This window comes from Myotis yumanensis, unplaced genomic scaffold (assembly GCF_028538775.1).
Source record: "Myotis yumanensis isolate MYYU_CA2020_CCGP unplaced genomic scaffold, mMyoYum1.0.hap1 SCAF_1, whole genome shotgun sequence".
In the NCBI taxonomy this organism is placed as follows: domain Eukaryota; kingdom Metazoa; phylum Chordata; class Mammalia; order Chiroptera; family Vespertilionidae; genus Myotis; species Myotis yumanensis.
Genome location: NW_027223752.1, coordinates 44,218,875 through 44,242,799, shown reverse-complemented (window position 1 = coordinate 44,242,799; position 23,925 = coordinate 44,218,875). Strand labels below are relative to the sequence as shown.

General features: G+C 37.0%; 1 protein-coding gene across 10 annotated transcripts in view; it reads left to right on the top strand.

The window, feature by feature from the left end:
• Window positions 1-23,925, top strand: part of KTN1 (kinectin 1) — a 110,583-nt gene that overhangs the window by 48,958 nt on the left and 37,700 nt on the right. For 6 of the 10 annotated variants that reach the window (XM_070419263.1, XM_070419246.1, XM_070419227.1 and 3 more), the window contains 15 exons: window positions 64-132; window positions 695-732; window positions 883-964; window positions 1,742-1,810; window positions 11,106-11,140; window positions 12,979-13,069; window positions 13,757-13,825; window positions 14,900-14,937; window positions 15,581-15,671; window positions 15,819-15,887; window positions 17,212-17,249; window positions 17,913-18,003; window positions 18,079-18,147; window positions 19,005-19,042; window positions 23,599-23,689. In XM_070419263.1, coding sequence (XP_070275364.1) covers window positions 64-132; window positions 695-732; window positions 883-964; window positions 1,742-1,810; window positions 11,106-11,140; window positions 12,979-13,069; window positions 13,757-13,825; window positions 14,900-14,937; window positions 15,581-15,671; window positions 15,819-15,887; window positions 17,212-17,249; window positions 17,913-18,003; window positions 18,079-18,147; window positions 19,005-19,042; window positions 23,599-23,689 — 978 coding nt within the window. The remainder of the gene's footprint in view (window positions 1-63; window positions 133-694; window positions 733-882; window positions 965-1,741; window positions 1,811-11,105; window positions 11,141-12,978; window positions 13,070-13,756; window positions 13,826-14,899; window positions 14,938-15,580; window positions 15,672-15,818; window positions 15,888-17,211; window positions 17,250-17,912; window positions 18,004-18,078; window positions 18,148-19,004; window positions 19,043-23,598; window positions 23,690-23,925) is intronic. The other 4 variants (XM_070419278.1, XM_070419271.1, XM_070419238.1 and 1 more) reach the window with 1 other exon arrangement.

The following is a 23,925-nucleotide window of genomic DNA, read 5'->3' as shown; positions in this document are numbered from 1 at the left end:
TTTGCAAGCTTCAAAGTCAATTATATTAGGTATTTCTAATTCTATTTTTCCTTTTTGTTCTAGGATATACAGAATATGAATTTCTTACTAAAAGCTGAAGTACAAAAATTACAGGCCTTGGCAAATGAACAGGTAGATCTTTATTGCTTTTTAAGCATTTACCTCAGAATTTCAGTTTGTTTATACTTATTTTTATTGGTATTGCAAGCTCTAATTTTACTCATGTAGATAGCAAATAAATATAATGGTTACTCGGGTATGGCTGCATGGTATGTTGTTGAAAGCCTCTTCTATTTTACAATGACTCTCACAACCCATCTAGATATTAATTATTTTCATGTTGAAATTAATGTTTGATCCAAAGAATTGGATCAAACTACTTTTGATATATCAGAGGAACAGTTAAAACACTCTTAATGTGCTGGTTTGTTCTAGCTTTCTACCATTTAATTAAAAATGGACATATCTTTTTATTAGGATAAAAGTTGATCAATAAGAAGTACAAATATTGGATTGCATAATGTATTGATATTGCTTTAATTTTACTTCAAAGTTGCGTTGGTGGTATAGTGGTGAGCATAGCTGCCTTCCAAATACATAAAAATGTAACTTTTTGATATGTAAAAATAAGTAAAAGAATAATTCAGAGTACTGCCTGAGAAATGACATAATTCTCATCTCATTCTAAACACAGGCTGCTGCTGCACATGAACTGGAGAAAATGCATAAAAGGTAATTAATGTATTGTACATGGAGTCATTCGTACATTTATGTCCAACTATAATTACAGGAAATAAAGCTGCTTATAACTGATACTTGTGCACATAATTTATGTATACTTTCTGAATATATTATGTGTTTTAATTGATTTTTTTCTCATAGTATTCGTGTTAAGGATGATAAAATAAGACTGCTTGAAGAACAGCTACAGCGTGAAATTTCAAACAAAATGGAAGAATTTAAGGTGTGTGATTACGCTTGTTTTTTGAACAACCTTGTAATAGTTTTCAGTTGAAGTGAATCTAGAAATACTACTTTTATGTGTAATGACTCTGAAACAGTGTTTCTAGAGTTTCTTTGGGGACTTATACAAGCAATGAATTTTGTCAGATTCTTCTTGCCTAGATTATCTTATTTCTTCTTGTAACACTTGAAATTTGTTTTGTTCCTGCCTTTTCTCTACAGTGTTCAGTTGGTAGTTTATGACGGTTCTATCTGCCTATGTTGTTGATGCACTGCTAGTTTTTGGTCTGGCCAACCAGCTTGAGTGCTGTAAAGCATTCTGATTCCCAAGGTGCATCTCTGTGTAGTATGATTTGCTTCTTGGGGGCTTTTATTTACTGGTACTCCCTTATGAAAGCAGGGTTTCCTAGATTCCATTGGCACAAACTGTTCAACTTTTTGAAATACACATGAAAGCAGTTCAAAGCACAGTGTTAACACTGTTTTGGGATAAACTACATGACTGAAATAGGGGGCTCGGTAGAATTTGTTTTAGAGATTATTGTACATGTACTTTATACTAGTACTGTATTCCTGTACTCTGGAATGTATTCATTAAAACTGGAAACTGGAGCCGTGTGGGATTTGTATTCTTATGTACATTAGTGTATAATTCACCTGCCACTTTATTAGTACTTAAAGCAATAATATAGGTTTGATACTTTTTTAAAAAGTTACTCAAATTATTGCATTGTTACCTTTTCTTAATAAAACAGTAAATTGAGATTCTTTCTTCCAGATTTTAAGTGACCAAAACAAAGCATTACAATTAGAAGTTCAGAAGCTACAGACCCTTGTTTCTGAACAGGTAAGGCTTTTCATGAGTTAGTTACAAGGTAGAAATATCTAGTACATAACAAGATTTGCTTCTTCTTAAATAGTAACCAGTTCATTTACTTTGAAAGATATTGATTGTATTTTTATTGTTTTTGTGCTTATCAAATATCCAAACTAAGGAAAATATAACTTTACTTCCTGAAAGGAAGTTAATGCTAACATACTTGTAAGCATCCCTCCCCCCCAAAGGAAAGAAAAATGTAATAGGATGCATAAAAAGAACATTTTAAGTTATTTTGATGCATTTGGCTCTTAGGATAAAAGTCCTCAGACTTGGAGCTTCACATTTTCTAAGGCAGCATGGTTCCCTAAAGGAGAATGGGTTTGGCTCAGCCAGTGTGGCTCAGTGGTTAAGTGTTGACCTATGAACCAGGAGGTCATGGTTTGATTCCCAGTCAGGGCACATGCCCATGTTGCTGGCTTGATCCCCAGTAGGGGGTGTGCAGGAGCCAGCTGATCAATGATTCTCATCATTGATGTTTCTATCTCTCATTTCCTCTCTTCTTCTCTGAAATCAATTAAAAAAAGAGAGAGGGAGGGAGAGAAAGAGAGTATGGGCTCGAAACCTAATACCAGCATTTAAAGCAGTGATGTTGATCAAATTGCTTAACCTTTCTGAGGCCTCTCATCCCAAGTCTTTCACATTTTATTTACATCATAAACTTGGTAGATTTAAATGGGTAAGTTTATGAATAGTGTATAGCCTAGTGCTTTGCATATAGTAGTTATTTTAAACCTCCATATCTTTCCCTTAGATATTTATTTTTTCCATCTCATTTCCACCCCATACTGCCATCGTATTTTTTCTATATTTATAGCAAGCCATCAAAACTCTAGCAGCCTGAATAAGCATCCTATATAATAAAAGCCTAATATGCTAAGTGTCCGACTGTTCATTCGACCAGTCGCTATGACACGCACTGACCAACAGGGGGCAGACACTCCAACCAGTAGGTTAGCTTGCTGCTGGGGTCCGGCCGATCAAGACTGGGTGAGACAGGCCGGACACACCCCAGAGCCCTCTCGCGGTTCCTCCCCGGCTCCGATCATGCACTCTGGGATCCCTTCGCCTGACCTGCGCCTTCTCGCAATCTGGGACCCCTCGGGGGGATGTCCACAGGCCAGGCCAAGGGACCCCACCTGGTGCATGAATCCGTGCACCGTGCCTCTAGTAGCTCCATAAATTAGAGCCCCAGGCAACATCCATTTTATGTCTGTTTCTGAGGGTTGCCTTCATACTCTTCTACACAACTTTTCAAATTTCAGTGTTAAAAAATATTCTAAAAACTCTTGATATTAGATGACACATTAAAATAGAAGCTTGGCATGTGTTTCTAATACAGTTAAATTTTTAGAACACACTTATTGGAAGCTGAAATGTAAGTTATTGCAAACGATAGCACTTCTTTCAGCAGGTGCCTACTTTCTTTTTTATTTTATAATCCACATTTATGCAGGTATTGAATTGGTGTAAGTAGCTGTGCCAAGTACTGTGGAAGTATTTTGGAAGTATTTTGCTAATATCCTAACAGGATAATCCACTTATTTTTCTCCTCCCTTCAGTTTGATACTAGTTACTAGGTGTGTCGGTTAATAATTCGAATTTTGTAATCAAAGAAAACATGATAATTTCAAAAGAAACATCAAAAGTGCTTTATTCAAAGTATTGTCCATTATACATTTTCCCCATATTTCAGGTAATTTGTGGATACTGTCCCAATAGAACTTGTTTTGAGGCAAACCATTCAGAGACCCAGTTTTCCACTTCTTCATATGTTTTGAAGTGCTGCTCAGAAAGCACATGTGCCATTGATTGGAACAAGTGGTAATCTGAAGGAGCAAGGTCTGGTGAATACGGCGGGTGGGTTAATACTTTCCAGGCAAGATCTTTTAACGTGTCTTTAACTGGTTTTGAAGTGTGTGATGGTGCATCATCATGAAGCAAAATTACTTTGCTGTGTCTTCTGGCACATTCTGGTCATTTCACAATCAAAGCGTGGTTCAAATGGATTATTTGTTGTCGGTAGTGATCAGTACTAATGGTTTCACTTGATTTTACAAGCTCATAATACACCACACCTTTCTGATCCCACCAAACGCAGAGCATTGTCTTCTTTCGAAGCGATTTGGCCTTGCAGTTGATGTTGATGGTTGACCTGAATCAACCATGATTTTGTGCATTTGGGATTCTCAAAATAAATCCACTTTTCATTGCCAGTCACAATTTGATGCAAAAGAGACTTTCATTCATGCCGTTGAAGCAACATTTTACTGATGACTTTTCGATTTTCCACGTCTTTTGTTCAGTTGATTTGGCACCCATTTTCCTTCCTTTAAAATCTTTTCCATTGCTTGTACACAATCGGAAATTATTTGCTGAGTAACGTTTAATCTTTCTGCAAGTTGTTTTTGAGTTTGACACGCCATCTTCATCCAATAATGCTTGTAATTATTGGTCTTCAAACTTTTTCAGTTGACCTTGACGTTCTTTGTCTTTCACATTGAAATCATCACTTTTAAAGCGTTTAAACCAGCATTCACAAGTATCTTGAGATGGAGCATGTTCACCATAAGCTTCCTGAAGTATTCAGTAGCACTTTTATTCAAAATAAAGTAATGAACTAAAACTTCGTGCAAATGCCCTTTTTTTTGGCACGAAATTCGAAATTTTTAAGTGTAAAAATATCTATGATGTTAACACCTTCAGCAAATTTGACATATGAAGTTTTGAAGCTTGCTGTCAATACAACAAAATAGCATACATATCAAATCGCAATATATATCAACATATGTGTAACTCCATCTACTGAAAAATATCCGCATTATTAACAGGTACACCTAGTAAGTGCTTTGCTTAATCTTTATTACTTTGTATATTCTTTACCCCTGCAAATTAAAGTTAATAGAGGAGAAAATTCTGAACAGATAATACTTAGTGCAGGAATATGATTTCATGCCTCTAATCCTAAAGTGGTATTTAAATCTTATCTTAAATCTTAGTCTTATTTCATGTTGTTGAGGTATAGCTTATAAGAGAGATGATATTTCATCAATTGTAAGTTTTTTTCTACCTCTTAATTTATCATCCATCTTTGAAGTCTGGTTATATCTTACAGTCTCTGGTTACAGTTTTAGTTGGCAGCATTTTTAATTTTTAGTGCTACATAAAATACTGGTTGTGAGATGTAACGTCAGTGACCTGGATTAGAGTAAATGATAGATAGATAATTTTTTATTTTTTTTATAAAATATATTTTATTGATTTTTTAGAGAGGAAGGGGGAGGGATAGAGAGTTAGAAACATCGATGAGAGAGAAACATTGATCAGCTGCCTCCTGCACACCCCCCACCGGGGATGTACCCACAACCAAGGTAGTACTTGCCCTTGACTGGAATCGAACCTGGACCCTTCAGTCCGCAGGCCGATGCTCTATCCACTGAGCCAAACTGGCTTCGGCAGATATATAATTTTTTATCCTCACCCCAGAACATGTTTTAACTGTAGAGAGAGAATGGGGTGGTATGCATGTAGGGGAGATGGGCAGAGAGAGAAACATCAGTTGGTTGCCTCCCATATGCACCCTGACTGGGGATTAAACACACACCTAGGTATGTTCCCTGACAAGGAATTGAACCTGAAACTTTTTTTTTTTTTTTTAATTTTAATAATTTTTATTTCTTAAAGTATTACAAAGAGTATTACATATGTCTCCTTTTTTCCCCCCCTTGACATTCCCCCGGCCCCTACCCCCCGCACCCCCCGCCCCGTGTCTTGTGTCCATTGGTTAATCTTATATGCATGCATATAAGTCCTTCAGTTGGTCTCTTAATCCCCCCCCCCCCCCCCCAACCCTCCCCAGGCTTCCCACTGTAGTTTAACATTCCGTTCAATGTTGCTCTGCTTCTGTATCTACCCCTGTTCATCAGTCCATACTGGTCCCCTTTATTTGTCCCAACCTCACTGGAGTAGTCTCAACCTCACCAGGGCCGTCTGAGCCTCACCAGGGCCGTTACAACCTCACCGGGGCCGTCCCTACCTCACGGGGGCCGTTTCAACCTCACCGGGGTCGTCCCTACCTCACGGGGGCCGTTTCAACCTCACCGGGGTGGTCCCTACCTCACGGGGGCCGTTTCAACCTCACCAGGGTCGTCCCTACCACACCGGGGCCGTTTCGACCTGACCGGGGTTGTCCCTACCAGACCGGGGTCGTCCCTACCTCACGGGGGCTGTTTCAGAACCTGAAACTTTTTGGTGTACAGGACAATGCTCCAACCAACTGAGCCATGCAGTCAGGGCTTATGGATGGTTTTTGATTGTGTTAATTCTTACCCAGAAAAGTAGAATGTAGTTTTTGTGAGTTGGTTATTAGAGATTCTGGAACACCTACAGTGGGGCCTTGACTTACGAGTGTCCCGACTAACGAGTTTTTCGAGATATGAGCCGTCTCTCGGCCGATTTTTTTGCTTTGAGTTGCGAGCTAAAATTCGGGTTACGAGCCAGCTTCAGATACCCCACCACTAGTTGGCGCAGCGAACGTCACAGTGAACGCCACAACATCAGCCCAGCATCACGTGTCTCATTCGTTCACTTTTTGATTTGACATACGAGTAATTTGAGTTACGAGCTCCGTCACGGAACGAATTAAACTCTTAAGTCAAGGCCCCACTATATTTCAATATGTAGTTTTAAACTTTCTAAATTAACTTTATGGGAGATTAAAGCAAATGCGTAGAAACTTATCAATCTGTCCTAGAGTTCCAGTATTAAAGATGCTGGTAAATTGTATTTAGGTTTAAAAGAAAACCTGAATTTTTAAAACTCTTTTGTTCTGTACTAAAAATGGTAATTCTCTATCATTAGGCAAGAGTGAAACCACTAGCCTTTAAGCTTTCTTTTTCTTAAAGGTAATATGATGCCCTAAAACGGCCATTTTAATATCTTATATAAACTATCACATGTGAAAGTTAATAAATATTAAAAAAAATATTTTTTAAAATCCTCTAATTTCTACCTTATTTAGTCAGCCTTTACTGTGAAGTTTCTGTGTGCATTTAGGTATTGTTAAAATAACAACTTTCAGCATGAAATGAAATTTTTAAACGGATAATAGTTGTATGAAGTTTTGGAAGTAGTCCTCAGAACAAAATTTCATAGTAACATTTTTAAAATTTATTTAAAAGAATTATTTGATAAGAGTGGAAACTCATTTTATGGTACTAACTTAAGATTTGCTTTTTAATAATTCTTAGAATTTTTCTCTTCTGAAAACTCTCTTTTTTATTTTAAAATATTGTAGAAAACATATGACTGGTGTTATGTTTTTGGTTGTAGTTCTGACTTATCTCGTCTTGGCAGACCAAAGAACCACCTCTTCGACTTTTTTCTGGTCATTTCTTTGTTATTGCTAATAAAAGAAGAGATAAAGATTAGTATAATGTTTTTTCATTTTTACCTTTCTTTAACCCCTTCCTACCCAGCAGTCAGAATTCCAAGTGACAGTTGAGAGATGAACAGTTCAGTTATTTAACAAAATGTAGTCCTTTTGCCCCATGGATTTTTATCCTGGAGGAAAAGATTGACCTTATTGAAACAGAAACCAACAATGGTGCCAGGTTGTTGTTTCTTAAGGTGTAGGAAGCAGAAAGACAACAAACACCAGGTAAGGGAACCTGTTTATACACTAAAGAAGTGAAAGCTCCATTTATAGATGATGCAAATAAATCAGTCACAAAATCTCGTTTATTCAGAATAAAATAAAACTTTCTGGGGATGAGGGTTCTTATGTGTCCTTTTTTTTTTTTTTTTTTTTTTTTTTTTTTTTTTGGCGCATATTGACTTTTTAGCAAAGGAGCAGCACGACTTTTTATTAGATTTTTAAGATTCAGTGATCAAGATTATTAAGTAAAAATGATGGGAATAGGCAATTTTTACTCCTTGCCCTGCTACCTGGTTGTATTTTACTGCAGACTAAATCATTATTATATAAGATATAGTTTTGAAAATTAGGTAGGGAGGGAAAAAAATTGGATTAGATTTGATCAATAATGTATAAAGTAAAAATGTTGGATAGATGCTAATTGGGCCAGTTTGTACAATTGAATAGTGAATGAGCAATTGACCAAGAGTACTTGTTAAACTGTGATCTCCTTAAAGGAATTCACTTTATTATTTACTAATTGAGTACATGCTAGAAACTATGCTATATGCTGAGGCTACAGAGATGGAAGAGAATTGGTTCCTATCTTCAAGACAGGTTTAGTGTGAAGATAGATACATAACACAGAAAAATGTGATGAATAAAATTCTTGAACAGATTAGGAGGAGGAGATAATGAATTCTATTTGAAGGAGGGTGAGGGTGAAATGTGCAGAGAATAGGGGACAGCTAAATGTGATTTTGAAAAAGGGCCGTGAACTTGCCAAATGGCTAAGAGGACCATTCCAGGTCTAGTGGATACAGTATTAAATGTCATGACAATATATGGTAAAATTGGTATATTTAGAGCATATTAGAGAACTGCAAAGTATGAGGTGTAAGGAGTAGAGAGTCAGTAGGGCCTAATAATGAAGAACTTTGTATGCTTTGTAAGGATCAGGAACTTGATTTAGCATATAGGTATGCCATTGAAGGGTGCTGTAAGAATAAATAAGCATTTTGTCTAGCATTTTAGATAGATCAGTGTGGTGACAGTAAGGTGTTCAAACACTGAATTTACATAGGGGAGAAGTATGTAGGACTAAAAGTAAAATACAACTGAATGGTTAAGGTGAAGATAACTTGGACTTAATAGTATTGTCTTTTTTTCCAATCTTCACCAAGGACATGTTTTTCATTGATTCTAGAGAGAGGAAAGGACAGGGAGAGAGAAACATCGATGTGAGAGAGAAACATTGATTTGTTGCCTTCCGTATGTGCCCTGTCCAGGGATTGAACCTGAAAACCTTTGGTCAGTGCATGGGGATGACACTCCAACCAACTGAGCCACACCGGCACGTGCATGCGTCCGTCCTTCCTCCCTTCCTTCCTTCCTCTCTCCCGCGCTCTCTTTTTTCTTTCTTTCATTTTAAAATGGAGCTTTAATTGACACTAACATTATATATAACATAGTGATTTGATATTTGTGTAAATTATGAAAAGATTACCACTGTAAGTGTGGTTAAAATCCATTACCATGCATAGTTATAAATTTTGTGTTAAGTCTTTATGTGAGACTTAAGATGGGCAAAAATCATCTTGACAAAAGATGTAAACTTACTGCATGATTTATTTTTCATAGTTTATAAATCTGATTAGAGACCCAAGGCATGAAAATTCATGCACTCGGGGGGTAGGGGGATGGAGGGAGTCCCTCAGCCCGGCCTGTGCCCTCTTGCAGACCAGGAGCCCTTGGGGGATGCCACTGTCTGGCCTCCTTCTACGGGAGGCAACCTGCGGGCCAATCTGGGGACAGTGCCAGCCGGAGAGCAGTCTACCCCTCCCTCCAGTCGCCTCTCCACCACTGCCAGTCGCTGCCATCCCTTCCCTCTGCCCCCTGATCACCGTCCCTTCCCTCTGCCCTCTGGCACCTGCCTTGGCTGGCCTGGCACCACCCCGCTTGCCGGCCCCACCCCCTGCTGACGGCCCCACCCCCTGCTGACGGCTTGTTCTGCCTTTTGGTCAATTTGCATATTAGGCTTTTATTATACAGGATTTAATATATGTTTGACAACTCTTACCTCCTTTCTGATGGTAGGAAGAATTTTTCCCATTTGGAAGTTCTTTCTGTACTTCTCACAAAATAATCCTTGTGGATTAGAAGCAGGGAGAAGAATTAGGGTGATGTGATAGTTGAGAAGAGTAAAGCTGAGAGCCTAATCTAGGGAATAGAAGAAAAGGGGGTTAATTTTAAAAAATATGTAAGAAGCAGAATCTTAGGATTTGGTAATGAAAATTGGAAAAATTAATAGTGTTTGTAAAAATGGTTGTAATAACATTGGGAAAAAATTAAGAAACTTAGAGAAATTAGGAGAGAGCAGGTAGAGATGGGTGGAAGATAGTGTTCAAGGAAAAAGACCCTAAACCTGTTTTGTCAGGGTGTCTAGCTGCCTGAAGGCCTGGGGATACCCAGGGGAAACTCTGCTTCTGGATACACAATAAATTATGACCATGAGGACTTCTGTATGTATGGGGGGATGACAGGAGGGAGGCCAATGTCAGGGGTCAGTTGTATTTTATTGCAGACTAATTCATTATTATATAAGATGTAGTTTTGAAAATCATGCAGGGAGGAAAAAAATTGGATTAGACTAGTCCAGTTGTGTATAAAGTAAAAATGTTGGATAGATGCTAAGCTGTGTCAGTTTTGTGCAATATTGAATGAGCGATTGACCCGTTGCTTTTCATATGTGTCCTCACCAGGGATTGAACCCGAAACATTGTCATGTTTTGTTTTTTTAAATGTATATTTTAAAATTGATTTGAGAGAGAGAGAAAGAGATGGGGGTGGGGGGGTGGGGTGGGGGTGGAGAGAGAGAAACATTAATGTGAAAGAAAAACATCAATTGGTTGCCTCCTGCAAGCACCTCAACTTGGGACTGAACCTGCAACCTGGGTATGTGCCTTGACCAGGAATCGAAGCCATGACCTTTTGGTGCATGGGTTGATATTCAGCCAACTGAGCCACACTAGCCAGGACTACATGTCATGTTTTAATGATTTACAAGGAGGATATGTTCATATGTTGCTTCTGCAATTTATAACTAGTTCTATATATTGGTCTGGAGGGTAGTTATATAACCATCTGCATGTTAAAAAATTCTTGAGTTGTACATAGGAGTTTTGAACTTGCCTATATAAATGTTATACCTTAAGTGTTTAAAAAAAACCCATTTATAAAAAGAAAGAACAAAGCCTCCTTCCTGGCCTTAGAACCTTTGATTTTTTTTTTTTTAATATATGAAGAACTGAATTAATTGATGAAAAGGAACTAAGGCACATTCCCTTCTTATCCTTAAGATTTTCTTTTGCAGTAATTAAAGAATTATTAATATACTAACTCACTTTACTAGCCCATTTTATATTTCATGTTTTTCTGTCTTGTGTATCTGCTTCTCTTTTGTATTGTGTTTGTAAATTATTTAATTATTAGCAGTCTTCAAATATGGATCATCTTACTAAATTTTGAATGTAATTAAAACAATTTTTATAGAATCCTATTTCAATGTTTAAACAAGTTTTACCTCATGTAAAGTTGGTGAATTAAACTCTTTGGTGATTTTTATTTTAGCCTAATAAAGATGTTGTGGAACAAATGGAAAAATGGTGAGTTTAAAATTTTCTTTAGATATTTTAATGACTCACTTCTACCAAATTTGAGATAACAATTATTTATACTAATAAAAGGGTAATATGCTAATTAGATCGGATAGTCCAGTCGTCTTCCGGACAAAGCCGCAGCGGCTGCGAGGGCCAAGGAGGGCCGGCAGCCGCAGCAGCCAGCAGTGGCAGCAGCAGCAGGGTGATGGGGGCATTGCCTTTCCCTGATCGGCCTGGTCGACCCCTGCAGAGGGAGGCCAGACTGCGACTTAGGCCTCCACATCTCCTGAGGGCTCCCGGACTCTGAGAGGGGGCAGGCCAGGCTGAGGGACTTCCCCCCCCCCCCCCCCACCTACCCCCCCAGTGCACGAATTTTCATGCACTGGGCCTCTAGTTCATATATATATATACACATATATACATATACATATACATGTACATATATACATATACATATATATGTACATATATATATATTTATATATATATATGGCTAAGTGTCTGTCTCACTGGTAGCTATGATGTGCACTGACCACCAGGGGGCAGAAGCTCAATGAAGGAGCTGCCATGACGCGCACTGGCCATTTAAAAATAAACGGCACCATGGACCTGGTGCCGACAAACCAACACTCGGTTTCTCCCAAGTGGGACCCAGGCCCTGCCACCCCCCGGAGGGACACCCTACCAAATCGCAGCCAATGCTGCCAAGACCCCGTGGTGCAAAATGTGGCCCACAGCCCAGCCGAGTGCAGCCCGGAAATGGCCTCTGTTGATGCTGGGTAATGATGTCACATAGAATGCCTGGCTTCCTCTCCCTAGTGACTAGCCTCCTTGGAGTTTCTTCAGCCCAGGAACATGACTTGCTTTATAGCCAGCTGCAAACATTTTACACTTTAACCATATGTCTGTGAAGTGTTTTCATGTGCCTCATCCCATTTGATCCTCAGAAGTCCTGGAGTAGGTAGATAGGAGTCTTGGTAGAATCCTATTTTCTTTTCATTAGCTGGAACACGGAGATTTAGAAAGTTTAGAAACTTGACCCGACTGAAAAGAAGTAAGAAATGGTGGACCTTGAAAATGACTTCAGGTTTTCTCACTGTGCAGAATATAGTCAAACACTGCTGCAGTTAAATATTTTACCCTTTGTTCTCCCTGCATGATCTACAATAATAATCTGCTTCATGTTGATATTTACTGCTGTGTTGCTGACAATTACCTGAAAGAGAAGTTGGGGTGCTTCACTGGGCTGGAAAAAGTTTAGCTAAATCAGAAAGCAGGTCTAATTAAGCAAATCTATTCTGTATATATAAAAGGCTAAGTTGACTCGCGATACATATAAAGCTCTCGCTGGTGCCAATCGCATGCGTGTGTTTCGATCTGTCATTGTTGATCGTGAATTTGGTTGACACTTGTATTATAGAGAAAAGGTGAAGAGCGCTATTACAATATTTCTTCTAATTAATTTACTTTCTATGTTCACTAATCCATGCACCGGGACACTAGTTAACTGTATTAATTAAGGTTCTCAAAATTCTTTTTGTATTTTACAGTGGAAGATAGTGGTATGCTATTGATTGATTTGGGATTACATTAGGTTTGTGGGTGCCATGCGTAGCAGTGATTTATTTGTTTAGGCTAGCATGTAAACATGCATTACTTGAATACATTTTACTTACTGGTAAAGAAGAAGTACCCTTAGACATTAATCAAAAAGTCTCAGAAACATTTCTAGAATTAAATTTTTATAAGGAACAATGGACATGAGTAATCCATGTAAAATACTTAGGAATGATATCATTCATTTACCTTAAAAAATAGTTCTTACATATGTTTTATAATTTCAGCATTCAAGAAAAAGATGAGAAGTTGAAGACTGTGGAAGAATTACTTGAAACTGGACTTATTCAGGTGGCCACTAAAGAAGAGGAACTGAATGTAAAGCACTTTTAGATTTATTTTCCTGTGGTTATTCAGTGAAGGGGTTTCACTGTAATTTGTGTAAGATTTTTCCCATAGCTTTTAAACTGCATATGAGTTAACTACATTTTATTACATTTATGATTTTCTTTCATTAAATTTAAGATTTTATTAAAAATACAAAAATGCATGGTTGATTATAGCATTCACTGCCTTAATGAAGTAGATACTATTGTTACGGTTTGTAAAATATGCTCTCACACCTCCATCTATGCTCAAATGATAACCAGCGGTAATAGCAGACTTCATAAGTTCATGAAGTAGTATTGGAGGCCAGAGAAAGGAGAGACTGCAGTTCTGTTTTATGATTATCATTAATGAACTCGAGTAGGATAAGTGGTATTGCTGGAAGAAATAACTTAAAAGTTGTATTTGAGTTTAGGGTGACAGGTGGTATAGTATGTGGTTGTGTGATTGTGTAAACATAAATAGAAATACTTTTGGGGATAATTGGATTAAAAATCGATTTGGCTAGCTCTAGAAGTTACAGAATTGTAGACAGACATGTGAAAGAAGGGAGATTTCTGGGCCTTCCAGAGAAAAAAAGAAGCAGTTAAAGAAAAATGAGAAGCTAGTTTATTTTGAAGCAAGCTATTTTTCCCCCAGAAAATAAAAGTATGTTCTGCTTATGTGTCTTTGAAAAAGGCAATAAGAACAGAAAACTCATCTTTGACAAAAGAAGTTCAAGACTTAAAGGCAAAGCAAAATGATCAGGTAAGGAATTTAATAGATTCTACAACCATTTTCTTTAAAACAATGGACAGGCCTGTTACATTCAAATGGAGCCATTCTGTCATTTGTCTGTTCCTTCCTTCTCCAAAGTGGAATTTGTCAATTGTAGTTTTTTGTGAATGATTAGTGACTTGATTATCAGTAATAAAGGCAGCAGTTTTATTGGATGCTGACTATATCCCAGGTATTAGGTAGAGTATTCTAGATAGGAGGTCATTGCTTTTTATGACAGAATAAAAGGGTTGAGTATACAAATAGAAAGTGAGACTCTAAATCAGTGATGGCTAACCTATGACACGCATGTCAGAGGTGACACACGAACTCATTTTTTTGGTTGATTTTTCTTTGTTAAATGGCATTTAAATATATAAAATAAATGTCAAAAATATAAATCTTTATTTTACTATGGTTGCAAATATCAAAAAATTTCTATATGTGACACGGCACCAGAGTTAAGTTAGGGTTTTTCAAAATGCTGACATGCCGAGCTCAAAAGGTTCGCCATCGCTGCTCTAAATCATGGGTGGGGAACCTTTTTTCTGACAAGGGCCATTTGGATATATATAACATTCAAGGGCCATACAAAATTATCAACTAAAAAATTAGCCTACTATATTTGTTCAAACATTTAATTAACTCACCCCTAATGCCTTGGCAGGGCCAGACCAAATGATTTCTCGGGCTCTATGTGGCCCGCAGGCCAGATGTTCCCCACCCCTGCTCTAAATAGTAGTAGAAGGGGTTACCTGATTTAGGTAATTTTTTAAGTTGTATTTTCTCTTTAGTTGGTTAGAATTATTTAATAATTTTAACATTTATGTGTTGATTTTTCTTTTGGCCTATACTTAACCATAAGTAGCCTTAAAGCTGTTTACTTTCAAAGTGCTTTTCATTTACATAATTATGATGTTAAAAGCTAGTAAAAATTAATTCTTGGGTTTCCTTTTCCTATTTGGATTTTGGTATAGTGGAAAATTTAAGGATAACATACTTTTCTATTTCTAATCCATTTGTATTTTGAGCAAATTACTAACTAGGATGCCTTCTTGTTTTCAGGTTTCTTTTGCATCTCTAGTTGAAGAACTTAAGAAAGTGTAAGTGGTGACATATTAAACTGGTCTTCCTCTTTTAGTCCATTTGCTTAGCGATGTATGTTAGTTTAACTTTCACTCTAGAATTTTTCATTGATCAGATAAACTGTGATTTCCCTGGTATAACGTGATGGTTAAAAAATGTATTTCCATAATTGTTTCCACTTATTTTCTTAACTTACAGCAATGCATTGTTAATTTTCTGTTTCTGTGGTAGGAACTATTAAAGAATAGGTTTTATTAGATGGGGAGATAAGTTCCTTGCTTGTCTCCTTTCTGAGATGTCTATAAAGTTTGATTCACAATTGTGTGTAAGTTCTATCACAGCTTTTGCAGCCCTAAGAGCCAATATTATTGAGAGGAACTTGATTCTCTCTGCTATTCTTCAGGGTACACCTCATATTCTCTGTGTACTTCTGAATCATGTCACTAGCTTCTCCTTATGTGCATAGGCTTCAGCTACTTGATAGTTACTGATTATTTCTCATTTAGAAAGAGCTTTAAATATTATTTCCCCTTCTGTCTGATATGTTGCTATTTTACTTAAAACAGGAGAATTCATTTGGTGAGCTTATTCATGATTTGGTGCTGTTCTTAGTTGGTGATGGTTTCTATTCAAATTTAATACTCCATTTCTTTATCTAAGAATTCATGAAAAAGATGGAAAGATCAAGTCTGTAGAAGAGCTTCTGGAAGCTGAACTTCTCAAAGTTGCTAATAAGGAGAAAACTATTCAGGTATTAGGAATGAGAAAACTGTGCTTGTCTATTTGTTTATCAACTTTAGTGAATACCACGTAATTTCATGTGTTTGTCTGTACATTGCATTTTATGTCAATTTCTGTGTTTCCATTGTCCAATCTTGTCTGTTTTGTCATTGTCAAGGATTTGAAACAGGAAATAGAGGCTCTAAAAGAAGAAATAGGAAATATCCAGCTTGAAAAGGCTCAACAGGTAAAAATCCCAGAGCCATAGCATGACAGATTTGTTAGTGTATGTGTATTTATAAGCTACTTGGTTTTCTTCTTGTTACTTGGAAAAAAACCTTTTAGTCATGTGATGTAAGTATATTGGGTAATGTGCTTTTTATTTTTTTGCCTGATTTGAGAAAGCATTCTTGATATTTAATCAATGAGTCTTTGAACTGTTAAAGATTCCTTTTTAGAAAGTTTTCTGTATTAATGTTTCATTTTAGTTTTCCAACTTAATACACGAAACACTTGGTAAATCTTTTTTTAACTTTTTTCTTAACTGCGTGGACTGTAATGTTTTGTTACAGAATACGTATTGCTCAACCTTTGCCTTTAGGACAGTGGTTCTCAACCTTCCTAATGCTGTGACCCTTTAATACAGTTCCTCATGTTGTGGTGACCCCCAATTTCATTGTTACAAATTGAACATAATTAAAGCATAGTGATTAATCACAAAAACAATATGTAATTATATATGTGTTTTCCGATGGTCTTAGGCGACCCCTGTGAAAGGGTCGTTCGACCCCCAAAGGGGTCGCGACCCACAGGTTGAGAACCGCTGCTTTAGAACAAAGTACAGATTTCATATTTCAGAGGTAAGAATGGTTACTGGAAATAGATGGATTTTGTTGAATTTAATCCAATAAGGCTTCATTGAAAAAATGGTGAGGCTGCATGGAAGAGATTCCAATAGATTGATTCAACAATATTTTTTGAGTTCCTCCTACTTGTCAAAGGAATATGTTAGTGATTGAAGATAATGTGTTGAAGGAAATGGGGTATGATGAAAGATAAAAATACTCTAAATACAGATTGAGAGATCAGGAAAGTTTCCTCCTGAGGAATTGATATCTAAGCCAAGCTCTGAAGGGGCTATGGGGGATAAAAGGTACTGTAGAACTGTGTCGGATAAGAAAATTAGATTAAAGAAGGACACTAGAGTGCTACTGAATAGTTGGCCTTGAAGACAGGGAAAGAAGAGCTCTGATATGGTAGGGAGGTATGTGGACAGTTTAATGTTCTAATTTTCACAATTACAGAAGTATTACATTATTTAGAGTTAGTTATTCATAACTATATTCCTTGCCACCACCTGCCTGCCTACCTTACATTTTTAATTTGTTATTACTCTTACTGTGTCATTGGAATCAAGAGATGACAAAATCAAAATGCATCTTATTTTGGCATGACTAATTCATCGAGGATTTTTGTAATTTAGAATGTATCTGTGTTTATCATAAAGCTTTAATAAGGTAAGTTGAAAGGATTATGAATGCTTTTTCTCTGCTTTTTTCTTTGTATTTCAGTTATCTATCACTTCTCAAGTTCAGGAGCTTCAGAACTTGTAAGTACCATTTCTTTAATTTCCCTTTAATATTTCTTTTCAGCAAGTTAAATATAATCATAACAAAAATTATAGCTTCTTTTTACTTGATTTTAAGTAATATTTTAGGTAATATCAAATTATACCTCAAAAGGCCTTAAGGTCTTAAGTTTTTATTGGAATTTAACCTATAGGTTTTTATTTATCTATTTATTTAGTTATTTATTTTTTAGGGGAGTGGGGATATAGTGGAAAGTTGTATTTTTTTTTATTTATAACTTGAATATGACCTTAAATTGAGATGATCCTCTTTGCCCATTTTCATAGCCACTGTGAAACTGGCTGTATACATATTTCAAAACCAAACCAGTTGTAATAAGCTGTCTAAATTTGCTGGTATTGACTTAAAGAGCATGATATGGAGTGGGACTACAACTATCCTAGTTTAGTCAATATCTGGATCTTCAGTGATAGATGGATTTGATCATCCTATGCTTTTTAATTTGATTTATTCATCCTATGTTTTTTAATATGATATCTCCAAAATCTTGCATGTTTAACTTTTAATTTATTTAAATTAGCTTGGGCTATAAATATAAAATATATCTTTCCCAGTCTCCATTATTTTTGCTTTGTGTAGTCTTATAACATTTCCATTGATAGTTCTTCTTAACTCACTGTCAGATTAAAAGGAAAGGAGGAACAGATGAATACCTTGAAGACTGTTTTAGAAGAGAAGGAGAAAGATCTAGCCAATAGCGGGAAATGGTTACAGGTGAGAAGATAAAGACAAAGAAAACATCCTTTTTATACTTGAATATCAGTTCAATTCATACCTATTCTTTTTCAGGATCTTCAAGAAGAAAATGAGTCTTTAAAAGCTCATGTTCAGGAGATAGCACAACATAACTTGAAAGAGGTATAGTATAAGCAGATAACCAGAATATTACATAAAAATGACTGTATTAGAAAGCAAAGAAGGTAATCTGTTCTCTGAATTTCTTTGCTTAAAAATTATTGTAAAACTCATTGACACAAGAACAGTATGGTTACCAGAGGGAAGGAGATCATTAAAGGTAAAAGGAGTTAAATATATGGTGACGGAAGAAGATTTGACTTTGGGTGGTGGGCACACAGTGCAATTACAGATGATATATCATAGAACTATACAATCAAAACCTCTGTAACCTTATTAACGAATGTCACCCCAATAAATTTAGTATTTAAAAAATTGGTAGCCTTTATAATATTACTGATGTGGAATCAGAATGTTATTTATTTAATTCAGTATTGATTAATAAAGATGTGTTTTTTAATCTTTAAACAAAAATTATTATTGTGCCACAGTTTTGTTGTTGATAAAATAAGTTAACTTTTAACCCTGTCAAGTATGTTACCGCTTGATTTATCAACCTGAGCCTAAAAGGAATTTCTATCCTTAAATTTTCAGGTGGACTCTTAAGCTCATCCTTAAGTGTCTGTGTTGAATTGATTTTATTAATCTCTAATCTTTTAAAGAAATGGATATTACAGATTAAGTTAGAATTTTGTAATTTTTAATAAATTATTCTGTAAACTTAAAATTACTTTAAAAAAATCTGTTAATTAAAAAAATTAAAGCAAAATCTAAGGGGAAAATTTAAAATTCATTCTGTCTTTTAAATTTGCCATTTATAATTATGTTTTTATGTTATTGGTGAGGTATTTTACATATATATATGTTATAGTGTCTGATCTTTTTGATGTTAGAATTGAAAATGTGAATCTGTTTCTTAGGCATGTTCTGCTTCACAGCATGAAGAACTTGAGACTGTGTAAGTATATTTTTAGCTAACATTTAAAGAGAAAGTTCTCATTATTTTTCAGAACGTGCTTGAATATTATAATGAGTTTCTTTTAAATCATTAACTTTCTGGTTAAATATGAATTGTAGTCCAGAGGCAAATAAGCAAAGTCTCTGTTTGGTATAATGAAACATGGGCCTTTTAGAAGAGGGAACTCTTGTGTACTGCTGGTGGGAATGCAGATTGGTGCAGCCACTGTGGAAAATAGTATGAAGGTTCCTCATAACATTAAAAATGGATCTGCTGTTTCACCCAGCGATTCCACTTCTGGGAATATACCCCTATATTCATAGCAGCATTATTTACAATAGCTAGGATCTGGAAGTAGCTCAGGTGCCCATCAGTATATGAGTGGATAAAAAAGCTGTGGCACATTTACATCAGGGAATACTATATGGCTGTGAAGAAGAAGAAGGATTTCTTACCCTTTAAGACAGCAGCATGGAGGGACCTGGAGAGTATTATGCTAAGTGAAATAAGCCAGTTCGAGAAAGACAAATATCACATGATCTCACTCTTATGTGGAATCTAATGAACAAAATAAATTGATGAACAAAATAGGTCTAGAGCAGTGATGGCGAACCTATGACACACGTGTCAGAGGTGACACGCGAACTCATTTTTTTTGGTTGATTTTTCTTTGTTAAATGGCATTTAAATACATAAAATAAATGTCAAAAATATAAATCTTTATTTTACTATGGTTGCAAATATCAAAAAATTTCTATATGTGACACGGCACCAGAGTTAAGTTAGGGTTTTTCAAAATGCTGACATGCTGAGCTCAAAAGGTTTGCCATCACTGGTCTAGAGGTATAGATGCAAGGAACAAAGTAACAGACCTTGGGGAGTAGGGGTGGAAGTGGAGGGAGGGGGAAGGGATAGGAAGAGGTTAACCAAAGAACATCTATATAATAAAAGCCTAATATGTTGAGTGTCCAGTCGTCCGTTCAACCAATCAAAGCGTAATATGCTAATGATATGCTAAGGCTGCTCAACTGCTCACTATGACATGCACTGACCACCTGGGGACAGATGCTCCAACCGGTAGCTTAGCTTGCTGCTGGGGTCCAGCCAATTGAGACTGAGCGAGACAGGCCAGACACCCTTGAGCCCTCCCGTGGTCTCTACCTGGCCCTGATTGTGCACTGGTGGGGGTCCCTTGGCCTGGCCTGTGCCCTCTCGCAATCTGGGACCGCTCAGGGATGTTGGAGAGCCAGTTTTGTCCGATCCAGCAGGCCAGGCCAAGGGACCCCACTGGTGCACGAATTCGTGCACCGGGCCTCTAGTATATGCATAACCCATGAACACACATATGGCATGGGAAAGCCTGGGGTGGGGCGGTGGTTGGGATGAAGGGGCAAAAAAAGAAAAAGTGGGAGTCATCTGTAATACTACCAACAATAAAATAAAATTAAAAACAAATAAATGAATAAATAAAAAACAAATAAATATGGCCCTTTAAGTATTTTTCAGACACCTGGAGACTTTATCCTTCCCCAGCCCTTCAGACTCATTTTCTGAAATACTCTCTCTGCTTAGTATTGACTGGGGTTAAGCTTGTTGTAATTCTTGTAAAGAGAGGTAGGAATTATTTCAAATTAAGATTATTTTAGTATTTGAAAGAATAATGTTTTAATTAACCAGATGATAATTTTAATCATAACTTGATAATAAATATTGACTCTATAAAAATGACTTGCTTATTGGGGAAAATGGTATCTGTTGTCATCAGTATGCTGTGCAGAATAGTAAAAATATTGAATCTGTTTCTTTTAAAAATTTTATCCATAAAGTCTGTTTTCTTAAACTAAATCAGTTTACAGTGTTGAGAAGGGTACCTCGACTTTATCTTTTTGGTCCCCTATAGCCGTGGTCGGCAAACTGTGGCTCGCGAGCCACATGCGGCTCTTTGGCCCCTTGAGTGTGGCTCTTCCACAAAATACCACGTGGGCGCGCACGTACAGTGCGATTGAAACTTTGTGGCCATGCACAGAAGTCGGTTTTCGGCCTGGGCGAGTCTATTTTGAAGAAGTACTGTTGATATTTGGCTCTGTTGACTGATGAGTTTGCCGACCACTGTCCTATAGAATTCCATTTAAGAGGTTTTGCTTTGATGTGATGTCATCAGTCTTTATTGATGTTTAAGAAGTGGCCTAATAATCTGTGTCTTTAAAAGTAAGATATTGAGGATATTTATTAGGTCACTAGAGGCTCAGTGCACAAAATCCATGCACTGGTGTGGGGGTGTGTGTCCCTCAGCCTGGCCTGCGCCCTCTCGCAGTCTGGGAGCCCTTGGGGGATGTCCAACTGCCAGCTTAGGCCCACTCTCCATTGGACATCCTTAGCGCTGCTGTGGAGGTGGGAGAGGCTCCTGCCACCGCCGCTGCGCTCGCCAGCTGTGAGCCTGGCTCAGGGCTTCTGGCTGAGCAGCGCTCCCCCCTGTGGGAGCGCACTGACCACCAGGGGGCAGGTCCTGCATTGAGTCTCTGCCCCCTGGTGGTCAGTGCGTGTCATAGCAACCAGTCGTTCCGCCGTTTGGTCGATTTTCATATTAGCCATATATTATATAGGATTGTCCTCAGGAAGACAAAGGAGATGTCTCTATTCCTGGCATTAAGAGTGCTCATTTGTAGTACATAAAATATTGAGATTGAAGTAGGGACTTCCAATATTCTCCCCTCCCCCATACCTCTTAATATTTATATCTTGTATTAGTGTGGTACATTTGTTACAAATGATGAACTGATATTGTTATATTGTTATTAACTAAAGTTCATAGTTTCCATTAGGTTTCATTCTTTGTATGTATGGGTTTTGAGGAATGTATAACAACATGTATCCATCATTACAGTATCATAAAAAATAGCCCTAACTGGTTTTGTTCAGTGGATAGAGCATCAGCCTGTGGACTGAAAGGCCCCAGGTTTGATTCTGGTCAATAGCATGTACCTTGGTAGGAGGTGTGCAGGAAGCAGCTGATAAATGTTTCTCTCTCATTGATGTTTCTAACTCTCTATCCCTCTCTCTTCCTCTCTGTAAAAAAATCAATAAAATATATTTAAAAAAAAATAGTTTTGCCTTCCTATAAATCTCCTGTGCTCCACCTGTATCTCCCTCCCTCCCCACCACTCATCCCCCAATCCTTGGCAACCACTGATCTTTTTACTGTCTCCATAATTTTACCTTTTCTGGAAAAGTCATATAATTAAATATATAGTATGTAGCTTTTTCAGATTGGCTTCTTTCACTTAGTACTATGTATTTAATATGTGCTATTCTTTTCAGTTTTTAATCTCACTCTTTGGGTATGCTCTTTGCCATTTTTAATATAGACCTATAAACATGTTGAAATTCTAGATTAAGGTGGGAGAAAAATAACTTTCAACTCAGCAAATATTTGAGAGCCTATTATGTGCCCTTGGTACTGGGAATACTGAAATGGCCAAAATGGCTAATGGTGTTAAACATTATGCTGGAGAGATCTGTATTTAGGATGACAAAGACAGTTGGAATTCACTTGGGCCATATATAGTAATGTTACTGACAGCCCCCTTGAGTTAGAGGGAGGGGGCTCTCCCCTCTTTGGCTCTTGTTAATCTTGCAAGAAAGATTTGAAGAACAATGACAGACAGCAGCTTTAAAACAAAGCAAGTGAATGTATTAAGAATACACTTGGCATAAGCATAAGTAGGCAACTCAGCTAGTCTGATCACACGCCCGGTCGGGGTTCAGGGGTTTTATACCCTTTCCCCTATAGGTTCCTAAGTTCTGCTGGATATCTTCAGTAGCAAACTAGGTTTCAAAGTCTTCTTCTGCATTGTTGTAGAATGTTTGAGATAACTCCCTCTCCCCTCTTTCCTGCCCTAACATCCCCCAAATGATATTTGTCCTTGAGTTTAGCTGGCACAAATTGCATTAATTGGGTCTTTGTTCTCTATTTTTACAGCCCAGTGTGATTTAAGTTATGTATTCTCTGGTTAGGGAGGAGAAGTATAAACCATTTGCTCTCAAGTTTCCTTGGTTGGGAAGATAAGGTCTTGCCATTCACAAGCTGGCTACAAGCTGCCCAAACTGTTGGCCTTGTTTAATTTTCTTGTCTCAGTTTCCCCATTCCACTTGTCCAGGAATTTTCCTGGTTTCTTACTATCCTGCCATAGTGAGACATCTCTGTGTTGGATTAGGGAGAGCCAGATAAAATTATATGTAGCATTTCTTCAGTACAAAGGGTTGGGAATTTTAGGGTCAACTAATTATGGCTTTTCTTTTAGATTTTTCTCCTAGAGAAAGCCATACTTGCTTAAGAACTGTTAAATATGAAATAAACTGTGTTAGGAAGTACTTGACTTTGAGTTGAATAATTCTGGAAATAATTACCTTTTAAAAAATTTATAAATTGGTGTAATATGGGAAGAAAGCTGATAGGCATTGTTTCTGCTATCTTTTTTATCTTACAGCTGGTATTGGAGTCTGCTTATCCTTTTTTATGTGTATAACTAAATTTAAGGTGTTTGTAAAAATTCTAGGTTGAAAGAAAAGGAAAATGAAATGAAGAGAGTGGAAAGTATGCTAAAAGAGAGGGAGAGTGATCTTTCTAGCAAAACAAAGCTGCTACAGGTGAATGTTTAATTATTGTATGAATTATTTATATGTTTTTAATACAATTTTAACTACTACAGAAGAAAACAGAATACAGAATGACTGTTCCTCCCACATAGTCCTAAAGATGACTTTATTCGTTTGTGTATCTTTTGAGAACATGCCATGCATATGTATGTATACTTAATATACTTAACTGTCTTCCATATTTAACCATACATACGTTTGTATTTACTCACCCATCCCCATTTAAT